Source organism: Corvus moneduloides, chromosome 20 (assembly GCF_009650955.1).
Source record: "Corvus moneduloides isolate bCorMon1 chromosome 20, bCorMon1.pri, whole genome shotgun sequence".
NCBI lineage: Eukaryota > Metazoa > Chordata > Aves > Passeriformes > Corvidae > Corvus > Corvus moneduloides.
Window position 1 is genome coordinate 8,032,830 of NC_045495.1, and position 12,797 is coordinate 8,045,626.

Below are 12,797 nucleotides of genomic sequence, written 5' to 3' on the forward strand. Positions count from 1 at the left end.
CGTGAAAGGACTTCGCAGAGCTCGTCTCCGCCTTCACAAGCCCCCCCCTCTCCGTTTTCGGGCTGGTTAATCCCGTGTGTAAATGGCAGCCAATGGATGCGGCCGTTGCGCGGGGTTGGGATTAGCGGCGGGGCGAATGGCTGGCACTTTTACTGGGATTACAGAACAAAGAACTGCTCTCCGTGCCCGATTTGGGGTGTGGGGGGAAAAAAAACCAACACCCCCCTCGGGTTCTTTTCATTCTTTTAGGCCCCCATCGGGTCGTACCGGCTCCGCCCGGGAAGCGGCGGGAGGCGGAGGGAGGCGGCTCCATCCCGGCCCCCGCCCGCCCGCCCCCGCCGCTCCCGCCGCTCCCGCCGCTCCCGCGCAGCCTCGCCGGGGGAGTCAGCAGCGCCGCGCCCCAACCGCCCGCGGTAAGGAAAAGTTTTGGCCCCCCCCCTCTTCTCTTGACGGGTCCCCCCTCCACCCCCAGTCACGGCCGTGGGGGAGCAGCGGCGGGGGGCATGTGGGGGTGGTAGGTGCGATGGGACGCAGGGGGATATTGAGACTGGGGGAATGCTGGGGAGTGATAGGGCTGGGAGGGTGTAGGGCTAAGGGATGCAAGGGGGGGCATCAAGATTCGGAGGATGATTGGGAGCGTTAGGGCTGGGGTTTTGCAGGGGGGCATTAGGGATCCTGGGGGAGGGTAGTGCTGAGGGATGCAGCTGGACGTTAGGGCTTGGTTTGAGTGCTGGGAGATGCAGAAGGGCAACAGGGCTGCTGTACGGGTGATACGGCTGCAGGGCTTCTAAACGACATCAACGCACAGGGGATGTTAGTGGGCAGTAGGGTTGCTGGGGAGATGTTGGGACTGCAGGGTTAGGGGGGGCAGTAGGGCGGGGGGGCATGCTGGGCTCTTTAGGGCTGAGGGATGCTGGGGGCAGTTGGGCTGCTGGGGGGATGGTAGGGCTGGGGGATTCGGGGAGACATTAGGCTGGTGGGGGTTGATAGGGCTGTGGGAGTACAGTGTGGCATCAAGGCCTGGGGGATGTTGGGGAGCAAATAGGGTTGCTGGGGGGGATGCTGAGATTATTAGGACTGGAGGGGTGCTGGAGGAGGAATGTCAGGCTCGTCACTGTGGGAGAGTTCGAGGGGGTAATAGGGATACTGGGAGCTGATAGCGTTAGGGGATGCTGCAGGGCAATAGGGCTGGGGGATGCTGCAGGGCAACAGAACTTGGCAGGGGTTCCGGGGATATTAGGGTTGGGAGGGATATTGAAGATCTGTAGGGCTTGGAGATGCTGGGGATATTAGAGCTGATGGGGGTGTTGAGCTCATTTGGGCTGGGGGGTCATTAGGGCTGGTGGGGAGAATGCTGGGGATGATGGTGGGCCTTGGGGTTGGTGGGATCCATGAGGGCTGTGAAGGGAGCAATAAGGCTGGGAGGACTTTAGGGGTTGGGGGTGATGGTGCTGCAGAGGGGGGTGCAGGGAGCAGTAGAGCTGGGGTGGTTGCTGGGACGGTTGAATAGAGGATGTCAGGCTGGCCCTCAGTGCACGCCACCTCAGTGGTGGCCCACATCCTGAAGGCAGTTCTGGGGCCACCACCTGCCCTGGCTGCCTTGGACGGTGCCAGGCAGGAAGGGGAGCTGGAAGCAGGGCTCTGCCGGAGCTTGCCTCCTCTTCAGTGGTGTGGGGATTGGTGACAGTGCTGCTGGAAATAGAAACACAGTGTTGAGCTGATGAAGTGCTTGGGGCTTCACCTGGACTGGTCACTGGCCTTGGCACTGTGGCCCATGGGCTGAAGGAACAGGCATCCTCTACAGGGGCAAGTGGAGGATTTTCGGTGCCAAGGGATGACCGTGATAGGGAGAAAGTTGCTCCCTGAGGAGCAGGTGCCCTTGTCCTTTCAGTGCGTGGGGCTGGCAGTGGGTTTATCTGGGATAAGCTGTAAATTGGAGTGATCCTATTAATGCATCTTGTGCAGGAGTGAGCCTTGGACCTGGTGGTGTTGTGCAGGTAATCCTGGGTGTTTGCAGTGGACTCTGGGCACAGCCAGGCGAGGGCACTTCGGGAGGTGATGGTGCCACTGAGCACCATAGCAGAGCCATGGGACTAGGTGCTATGGGCATTTTGGGGTTAGTCACCACATCCGTCACCTGTCAGTGTACAAGCTCTGGGCATTGGAACTGCCTGGGGACATCAGCATGTAGCCTTGCATAACAGGAGCCCTCAGCTTCAGGGTGTCTGCTCTTTGTGCTGCTCCCACTGAAGGAGCTGTCGGAAGTGCTGCAGCTAGGAAATAATCTTGTGGATGTGAGAGCCTTTAATTCCACAGAGACCCCAACAACACATCCAGACCCATTAAGCTGGTTGTTGCTCATATGAGCCCACAGAATCCCCTTCTGTGGAAACTGCTGCAGCACTTGTTCTGAAATGAGAAAGCAATATAGGGGCCACCAGGATGAGACCTGACCCTGCTGGCAGCTGAGGGGCTGGGGTGCTGAAGGCCATGTCCCAGTGCCTCTGCTGCAGCCCCTGCAGGCGGAGCAGCAAGCCCTGGCACAGCTGCATGTGCTGCCATTGGAACAATGTCAGCAGCCAGTCGTGTGTCAGAGTCATGTGTCAGGGCAGTGTGGTTCTGTGAACACCCGCAGGTCCCCTGCTCTTCTCCCTTCAGCCTTGCAGAGCCAGAGTCCCTGTGACCACCGGTGGCGGTGGCCACTAAGGGACAGCATGCCCTGCTTTGGGGCTGTGCCACTGGTTTTCCCATGCACCCTGGCTGTCCAAGCTGGCATCGCCTCTCAAAGCCACAATTTTGGGGCGAGACCTATTAGGAATCTATTGCCACTGTGGGCAGGAGAAGGGATTGGGCAGCTGCCCTCACATGATGCTTGCAGAAGCAGAGGAATGATGCCAGGGATGTGCTCTGGTGGCCACTGCTGCCTGCTTCTGCTGTCCCTCATTGGAGGGCTTTCCCATCTCTGGAGGAGCTGCTGGTGCTGCCACTGGTTGCTGCTCGTTCAGATTTTCTAATGAGAAGCTGGGATAGGTGAGCAAGAAGCTGCTCAAGGACATGTTTAGCAACCTGGCTCTACCAGCCTGGGCGAGATACAGTGCCCTTACTGGCAGCCCAGCACTTTCACAAGAACCTGGCATGTCCTTGCATGGGGGAGGAGGTGACAAGGAAGGTAGGCTTTGGGGCCAGCACAGAGGATACAGGTCTGGCTGTCCCACATGGTGTGCATCACATATAACTGGAGTGATGCTCTGCTTAAAGGAAGGAGAAAATTACCAAACCCCAAAGTCTCAGGCTAAAACACATGACCTCTCACTGCTGGAGTTAATGGGGGATTCCCATCTGCTTCTCCCACAGGAAATAGCTCAGATTTTTTTTGGCAATTTTCAATGCCCTATACTTCCTTCAGGAATTTTGGCAGTGGCAGCCCAGCAGCCAGGCTGGAGGAATGCAGAGGACTCCAGCCAGATGTTCACTGCATGGCTGACCCCTGGGGTGGGCACAGGGCTTGGTGTTGGCTATCCTCATCTTGGGCAGTGGTGTCCTGCCCGCAGTAGTGTCCTGCCCTGCCTGTCGGGGCGTGGTTATTCTGTTGTGCTGCCAGCATCCATTTGCAGATGCCTGTGGTGAGTGGAGGTGGTGGTGGTTTGTATGTGTGTGTGAGTATGTGTGAATGGATCCTGCTGCTCCAGAATGACTGGGCTGAGGTGCAAGTGGTACATGATGGTTTGGGGAAGGGGGTGATGAGTGGGTGAGGGGCTGTGTTATTGTTCTTGCTTTGCTCCTCCAGCCATGTGTGTGGCTGCGCTACACCTTGTTGGTAATGACAAAACTTCTTCAGGGCTTTACTGGGGCAGCAGAGGTTTGCCACCACCAGAGGCCTTCTCGAGGACAGGGAGGAGGAGAGGAAAGGACCTACTGGGAGCCCCTCCCGAGATGGAGATAGCTATCCGGGAGCTAAATATGTATTTATTGGCTCATTCATTGGGAAGAGCCCAGCTGAAAGCTGTGGGGAAGGGCCTCTGGTGTCCATCTGGATTATGGCCAGAGCAGTGGGGCTGGGGGTAGATAGCAGTCCCACCTGGAGGTTTGCAAGGGAGGTGGCAGCTCTTTGCAGACTGGAGTGAAGCTTCCCAGGACTTTGCTCTGCCCTGTGGCAGCCCTGGCCCTTCACAGGGCATGTACTCTTTACATCTCTTGAAACGTTGTCTTTAAAAAGCAGTCAAGAGCTGCAGGAAGCTGTGGTGGCCCCAGGTGGGCTTTAGGAATTGTAGCCTTGGGGATTTCTGGCTTGCCATTTTGATGCTTCATTTCTTGGTGCAGCCCCCTTGGTTAAATTTGCTTCAAGCCCAAGAGTGGTGGAGCAGTGGGCTAGGCTGGGGTGTTTCTGCCAGAGAGACCCCCCCAAATCAGCTGGGGCATGTGGGACCACCTCATGTCTCATCCTGGTCCAGGAGCTGCTGCCAAACACCACCTTAGGAACTTCCCTAGAACACAGCAAGGCTCTCCTTGCTGTGGGAGCAAGGGAAAGAATCCGTTGAGGTGGGATGCTGTGGAGAAAAGCACTGGGTACATAGAACTCCTCCTCAGGAGCAGACTGTGCTGAGCAGTGTTTACGTGAGTCCGTGCAAATGGCTTCTGTTGGAGTTTTCTGGCTTCACGTTGTCTTGTCTCTGCTCTGTACTGGTCTGGCTGGTTTAGAAAGGCAATCTCAGTGGAATGAGTAAGGGACCAGCGAGGAGCATCACTCTGCTGCTGCACAGCCATGTGGATGTCATCATCCTTTGCCAGCGTGTCTCTCCTCAAAGCCAATCTCCACCTCTCATATGAAGAGTGAGATGTCCATCTTCATTTTCTTTAAATCTCGAACATCAAATGGAGCAAGTGCCAGTGGGTAGATTGGTGTGGACCCAGGATGGGTCCTGGAAATGTGTCATCTAGTGCCCACCTGTGTGCCTGAGACTTCTGCCCCAGGAGATTGAAGGGACAAGCCCAGGCATCTCCTGCCCATGGGTGACATCCCCTATGGGGTGTGCTAGGGTCTGGCAGTGCCCCTGAGCTGTCCAGGTGGGTGCAGAGGCTTGTGATGGGCACCACAGACCTGTTGTTGAACTGTTCCAATAGCCCTACAGGCAGATTAATACCTGGGAGCCCAGGGGGTGCTTTGAGGTGTAGAACCCTCTGGAGATGGCTGGGAAGAAAAATGTTTTTAACCATTTTTAATTTTTGGATAATTTCTTGAACTTTTTAGTGATGTGTGTGGATGCTGGTTGCTGCCAGGATTGTGTGTCCTGCTTGGCTTGGATGTACCCTGGAGGAGAAATCTCCCCCTGCAATGGATGCACAGAGGTTGGAGAGACTTACATGCTTCTGAGAGAAAAACATGGTGCCTGGGCCTTGACAGCCAGCAGCAGACTTTTCAGTCCCACTTCAAATCCCTGGACAACGTGGGATGCCGGCCATGGGTTGTGCCAGTGGCATAGGCGTATAAAAGTCCTTGGCTTCCTTCTCCCTCACTAAAAAAAAAAAGGCAAAAAACCTTCAAAGTTTTTCAACAGGTGAATGTTGTTTGGAAGAACATAGAGGCAGTTGGTCTGGCTTAGGGAAAACTTACAGAGTGGGAGTCTTCCAGAGCAAGATGACACTGGAGAATGAAAACATTGCAGTGGGTGAGAAAGATCTCCTTGGTTTTATCTGGTTGCTGTGCTGGAAGATGCTTCACCCACCTTTAAAGGGATGAGTGCATCTCTGTGCCCAGGTTTTGGCAGAGCTCACATTATGCTTTTAGCTCCAGATGTGTCTGTGTGGATGTGTCTCCTGCCTGGTAAGCCACCTACTACTCAGTACCTGTGAGAGGTGACTTCCCTTGGGGCACTGGCTGCCGTGTCGTTCATTTGCTGCCGGGCTTCAGCCTGGTAGCACCAGAGAATTGGCTCTGGGCAGTGGAGACGGCTCTGGCCATCGCACCAAGCTGCAGGTGGCTCCCTGGAGGTGGGCAGAACTCCCACGCTGACAGGACAACACATAGATTAAAAGGACAAACCCAGCCCTGCTGCTAATTAGCAGCAATCCAGCTATACCAGAAATTAACCCTATCCACTTCGTAAGGGCTCAGCTCCAGGAAGCATGCATGGCACGTCGATGGCACGATGACACGAGGGCTAGTGCCAGTAAGGCAGATGCTGCCCTCCCCTGCCTGCCCGCTGTCAGTGAATGCTGCAGGATGCTGAAAGGTTTTGGGTGAAGCTTGAGACAAGCTGCTGGTCCATACCCTGCTGCAGGGCTGAGATCCCAGAGGGACATTGGTGGCAAGGATAGGGTTTTCTCTGGATGGATGCTGCTGCTTAGGCTTTCGCAAGAGGTACCATAGAGGATGGGTTGCATTCATGGTAGGATGGATACTGAGTCTGGTGGGATGGGTATTTTGGCATGTCTCCCCTGGCACTGATAGGATGGGGCTGTGCCCACTGTGGCTGTGCTTTGGGATCTGTTTGCGGCTTCCACCAAAGCCACACTCCTTCCCACTGGGCTGGATCTCTCTGCTTGTTTCATGGCAGGGTAGGAGACAGGGATGGAAAAACCTGTAGGAAAGGCAGGATTATGTCTCCCTAATTAGTAGGGGCCTGATTATAATTTCTTCCCAGAGCTCTGGTAATGATTAAATATGTTGGCATTATCTTTTATTATTTGTATTGCATTATTATTTAGAAGGCTGGGACCCTGTTTGCTGTGCAGACAGGGAATGACAGTCCTTGCCAGGAGGAATGCTGTCTCTGGCTTCCTGGTCTGGGTAGATTGGGGGTTGAGCTCTGTGTGCCTGTGGCATTACCCAAATTGCTACAGCAACTCCCCATCCCGGCACTTAAAAGGATTTAAAGCATTGAATTGGATGTCTTTTTGCTTGCATGTGCGTCACATCTGTTTTAGTATGGGGGAAAAAAAATGTGCATTACTGTGACCTCTAAAATCATGGTTTGTATAGAGATTTAAAATTATATATATATATATATATATATTTTACACCAGGATTGTCAAAGCCCAGGCATTGGCCAGTGCTTTTAGATGCTCTGGCATTACTGTTGGAGGGCTACAATAAAGCAATCTTGTTAGGTAAACATAATGATGTTACGAGCCACCATCTGCTGAAGAGCTGCTGTAGGGAGCAGTGGGAGCTGCCTCCTGTACTGCTGCTCCCCTGCTACTTCCTGCTGCCTGGTGTCAGATGTGTCCTAGGAGAAACACGAGTGGCTGGTATGGATGGAGAAAAGGCTTTTTCTTATGGCTTCCTTCCTCTTAGTCAGCTGGGATATGAGCTGTTGAACCCTTCCAACTGGTGAGAACCAATTCCCACTGGAGCGTAGTGGGGTGATGGTAGGGTCATTGGCAAGTTTCCCAAAAATTGGGCCACCACATTGCTGAGCTGTGGAGACCCAGATGTATAGGGATGCTCTGGTCTGTGAGGACACCATGAGATGCCACCAAGTCCCTGGGTCCCACAGCATCATCCTTGCTCCCACCTGAGCAGTGGGACAACACCATCCTGGTGGCAGCAGGGACCCCCACACCCCCCTGGGTGTAAACTTGCAGTCACTGGCATGAGGGATTGCATTTGGTCAGCAAAATATGTGAGGAACTTCGTTTGTTTAAAATGCCTTTGGGGTTTGGGTCTTAAATAAACATCCTGGTTGAGGTTTGGGTTGTAGGTTTTCATCCTGGGAAAGGCAGGCGTGGGGGGAAGGGAGCTGCACCAGTGCCCTGAGCCTGCATGCACCTTCTGACAAGGTTAAAAATTAGCTTCATTAGAAGAGGATCACTGGAAATAAATTGCTCTGCACCCTTTAGGGGAATCGGTGGGCTGTAGTTTCATCTTGTCTTTCTGGGGAAAAATGCCCAGAAACCGTTTAAGTGAAATTACAGCATTTTACCCTGAGCTAGAGTTTGGTATTTTTGGCCACCAAAATGCGCACATCTCCATGCCTCCAGATGAAGTTCATCCAGGATCTTGAATCACGGAACCACAGAATGGCTTGGGTTGGAAGGAACATTAAAGATCGTCTTGTCCCACCCCCTGCCATGGGCAGGGACACCTTCCACTAAGCCAGGTTGCTCCAAGCCCCATCGAACCTGACCTTGAACACTTCCAGGGATGGGGCAGCCAGAGCTTCTCTGGGCACCCTGTGCCATCAAAGGTGAGGGGTTCGCTGGAGTTCACTGCATGTGCCAGTCCCCTGCCACCCCTGCCCCATAGCTCCTTGGGAGATGCCAGGCTGGGAAAGGAGCATGCTGGGCATCAGGATCCCACAAGCAGAGTGCCCCAGTGCTGTTACTACAGATCCACAGGCAGAAGCGAGTGGATGGTGACATTTAACAGGCTGTTAAACATTAAACTTGTCAGAATTAGTGTCAGGCTGTTTTGGGGTTGTTTGTTTGTTTGTTTAAAATGAGAGGGGAGAAAAAAGACATTTAAGAGAGACGAGCATGACCCATGTCATGCACTGATCAACCTGGTGCAGTGTGGCCCTGTCTCTTCCTGTATGAGCTCTTGGAGTGAAGACCTGGCTCTGGGATGGACCCAGGACCCACTTGTGCCCTTCCCATAGCTCCTTGCTGGATCCTGCTGCATCCATTCCCCTCAAATACTTGTCAGTTAGGTGGGCTAATTTTCCCCTCCACCTGTCTAAAGGTTTGGAGGGTGGAAGAGTGAGATCAGTCCCACTTCTCACTGGTACTGTCTTCCCACAGCCACCTGCCAGCTTTCCCTATGCCACCCATCTGAAGATTACGTGCTCTCTTGAAAACTTCTTTGTTTCCCCACATTTTCTGTTGTAATTTATGTACAATGCTACTGCTTGTTGAATAACAAGGTCTTTATCTCTGTGGGAATTACACCTGCAGAAATCCAGCCCTATTGCTGCCTGCATGAGGCTCTCCATGATAAAAGACAACTCCAGCACCACTGCTGTAATGAAAATGTTTCCTCTACTTTTGCATCTGGCAAGAGTGATGCTTGGCTCCCCTCTGCACCTCATCTCAGTGCTCTCTGATCATCAGCTGCTCGGGATGGGGCTTGAACCCTGATAAATTTTCTCCCCCACTTGATTTATTTCTCTCTCCCCTAGCAGCATAGGGTCCTTGAATATATTTTTTCTCCTTTTGGTTAATTTTTTTTTTTCCTGCAAGCAAGATGCATATTTCAACACTTGCTGACCTTTGGGTGTGCTGCGGACTGATGCGGCGATGCCAATGGACAGAGCAGAGAGTGTGTGTCCCACAGGGCCAGGGTTGCCTGTGGTCAAGGCTGGTAGCACACTCCTGGAAAGGGCTATTTTTAACTGCTGGGCTGGTGCTGGGTTGCCGTCAATGCACTTGAGCACGTAGGCGTCCTTTATTATTTTAAACAAGATCATTCAAAATAATGTGGAATTGTCTCTGCTGTGGGGAGCTGCTGCTGTGGATGCTGCAGAATATGGCTTTTGCGTGCTATGGGGGTCTCATCCGTGTCTAGACTGGTGGGTGGATTTTGCTGTGGCATTGTCCCCATGGGGCATGGAACCTGGTGCCTGTTGGCAGCTTGAGCTGGCACTTTGGAGGTGCAAGACCAGAAGAGCAGAAGGGAAAATGTCTCCCATCAGGGCTGCAGGTGCGGAGAGCAGCGGGAGGGTGCTGGCTGATGGCTGGCTTGTCTACATGTGCTGCCCCATGTCCTCATGGCTCCACACTCTACCAAAACCAAAATGGCAGCTACTGGTGCATACAACATTGCTTGTCTGTGAGCCAGGACATGTTGCTAGGGTATCTCTCTTCTTCCTCCTCCCCATAACACTCTTTGTGCCTGGATCTGGTTCAGGGAATGCCAAGCTGAGTCTATACCCCCACTGTGTGCTCCCTGCCTGAAAGCCATTGTGATACCTATGGAAAACTTTCCAGCAAACACCATTCCTCTCAACCCTATGTGCTGTGGCTGTGCCAGGTTATCTATCCTCCTACCTTTACTAACCCACTTTTCTCAGTGATGCTATGACAGATATTTAAGCCCAGAACCTTCCTTCCCAGTATTGATTTTGCTTTCTGCTTGAGTCTGTGCAGTGCTATTGGTATTTGGAGTAGCTTGAAGGATGCTGTAGAGAGACAGGCTGCCACTTTGGGGTGCTTTGTGTCCTCAGTAGCAAGGCAACGGACATGGGGGCTGGGGGAGGTGTTCACGGGGATGGAGCAGTATCCCTCCTTGGAGGTGCTGATATCTGGGGGGGTCATGGTTTGGGGCTGTAAGAAGCACTCCTTGAAGATGCTGGAGAGATGCAAGATCACACTCAGCTCCTGGGGAAAGCCTCTTCAGGATGGCTGGGCTGGTTTCTCCTCCCAGTCCCAAATCATTGGCCTTGGGTAGAGGTTAAGGTGCTTCCTCCTATCTTGAGGAGAAACAGCATTTTGCTTTGAATCAGGTTTTGGGGCTCTATCTGGGTCAACAGGTTATCAGAGGATGAGGCAGAGTAGCTGAAATAAATCCTATTTAAATATTTACCTGCCCACTGTAAAGTAGTTCTGTGTTTACCTGCCCTGGCTGCATGTGGAGCGAAGAGCTGTGCTGAGTGCTTGCCAGCTCCCTGGGCACAGCATCTGCACCCTTGCTGCACCCTTTGCCTAATTGCTTCCCACCCCTTTAAGAAGAACTGATTGAGAAATGAATTCACAATCCCAAGCTTTGTGGATCCAAATGTAGATGCTGTGACTGCTGTGGAGTGGGGATGGATGAGGGCGAGTGTGCTGCTTCTGGTACTTCTGACTGAAGCAAGAGGTAATTAGGGGGTTTTGGTGTTGGGGTGATTTGATGTTTGAAAAGTCTTATTTTTACTGGTTCCCACAAATTTTGTGGCATATGAGGCTGCGTGGGTCTTGATGGGGTTTGGGTGATGGGTCTGTGCTCAGCAATGTCCTGAATTGGGGTGATGGAGAGGCTGAGTTGGTCTCTGGTGGCACATCCCCTCATTGCCCAACTCACAGATGATCACATTGGAGAGTTCCCATTTTTCAACTCAACAAGCCTGTGTACAAAAACTAAGCTGTGAACCCCAAAAATAAGCCATATGCTCTCTGCCTTCCCTGTCACAACGTGGTCTTCCTTTACTCAGCCCCCAAAATCTCCTTTTTGGAGGACCCAGACCCACCCTCCCCAGTCTCACGTGTCCTGGAAGCATCACCAGCCCGGAGCTAAGTCAGCATCAAGCCACCTCTCACACACACTCTCGTGGTTTCATGATGCAGATATATTTATTTTCTGTTATTTACGAGGTACCTGAGCCAAGCTCTTCCTTCGCCTGGAGGCAAGGAACCAGGGTGCTGTATGGCTGCTTTGACACCCTAATCCTGCCCCGGGCACCCCAGGAGGTGGTGGGTACTGGACCTTGGGTGCTTATTTCCCTGGCCTTGCATCTAAAGTAGGCTCTGAATTCGGGACGCTGCTTCTCTTGGCGCTTTGTCGGGCGCCAGAGCTGCCGATTAAGGGAAACGTGCCACAAGGCAGGTTTGCTTTGCAGGATTAAAAGCAAATAAATATTTATGCATTATGCAAAGCAGCTCTGATAAGATATGTGTGTCATTGGGAATTTGAAGCAGTTTTGACTTGGCCCTGAGATGAAGAGGTGTGCGTGTCGATGCGGTATGGAGGCTTAAAGGGACGTTGCTTCTCCTGCTGCAGAAAAATAAAAATAGAGAGAGAAAAACAAGGGGTTTCTTGCTTCTTGGGCTGCTCTCGTCTTGGGTTTCACCATCTCCTGCATCACTGTGTCTTTAGCTGCAGAAATGGAGAAGAGCCAGGGAGAGGGCAGTGCAGGCAGCATTTTGGATGCAAATATAATGCTGGCCCTGCTCCTAATATTCACTGTGTTTACATGGAAATGCAAACAACTGTTGACTTAGTTTCAATAGATAATGTATTTCATAACACAGTGGAAATGAGAATTAAGCTGGAATTTAGCAGGAGGGAACATGTGTTTCTGCAAGACCTCGGGCTCTGCTGGTCCCATGGTGTTGGGGGGCACCTCTGCCAATGATTTCCCTGGCTAATCCTTTCCGAAACAGTGTGAGTAGGACAAGGGCAGGGCTGGGTGGCTGCAGGCTCAGGGAGCCCAGCTGACCCACTGGTGAACAAGGGTTAGAGGGACTGGGGTTGGTCTGGGCCAGTTTCTTCCTGGGAAAGAAGGGCCTCGTGTGCTCTGGGGTGGGTCGAGGTGTCAGGGAAGGGAAATGCTGTCCCAAGCTGCTGTGTTCGAGCCTGAGTGATGACAAGTCCTGGGAAGGAGGAGGTATCAGCAGCTAGGTCACCTTGTCCCGATGTGACTCCAAGCAGAAACACGTGGGAGAGGACCTGGCTTGTTTTTGGGCCGGATCCTGGCCAGCCTGGAGCCATCCTCTCAGGGCTCCCTGGGGCCAGCCCAGGCAGCCTTTGAATCAGAGCTGTGATCAGAGCCACTCCCACTTCATCTGCCCTAGGCTGCCACTCTCCCCACCCCACTGCAGCCCAAATACCTCTGGGAGCACCAGGTGAGACGCTGGCACCACAGCAAATCCCTCAAGATGCTGTGCTGTCCTTCCCAGGTGAAGGTACCGGTGTGTACACACAGTTCCTCAGAGCCCCAAGAGGCAGAGATGTTGCTGGGGGGTTGCAATCAGCAACTGTCCCTGGACGTGGGTCTGTCCTGTCCATCTGTCCCTGTCCCTGGCTAGCTGCCATCAGCACAGCAAGGCTTATGGTGCTCAGGGCTCAGTGTTAAAAACAGCCAAGCCCCTGTGAATGTGGTGGG

At 53.0% G+C, this 12,797-nt stretch overlaps 1 protein-coding gene across 8 annotated transcripts in view; it reads left to right on the forward strand.

The window, feature by feature from the left end:
- Nucleotides 1-3,599: 3,599 nt before the first annotated feature.
- Nucleotides 3,600-12,797, forward strand: part of GTF2IRD1 (GTF2I repeat domain containing 1) — a 69,922-nt gene continuing 60,724 nt past the window's right edge. For all 8 annotated transcript variants that reach the window (XM_032129809.1, XM_032129813.1, XM_032129811.1 and 5 more), the window contains exon 1: nucleotides 3,600-3,623. In XM_032129809.1, coding sequence (XP_031985700.1) covers nucleotides 3,615-3,623 — 9 coding nt within the window. In that variant the 5' untranslated portion in view covers nucleotides 3,600-3,614. The remainder of the gene's footprint in view (nucleotides 3,624-12,797) is intronic.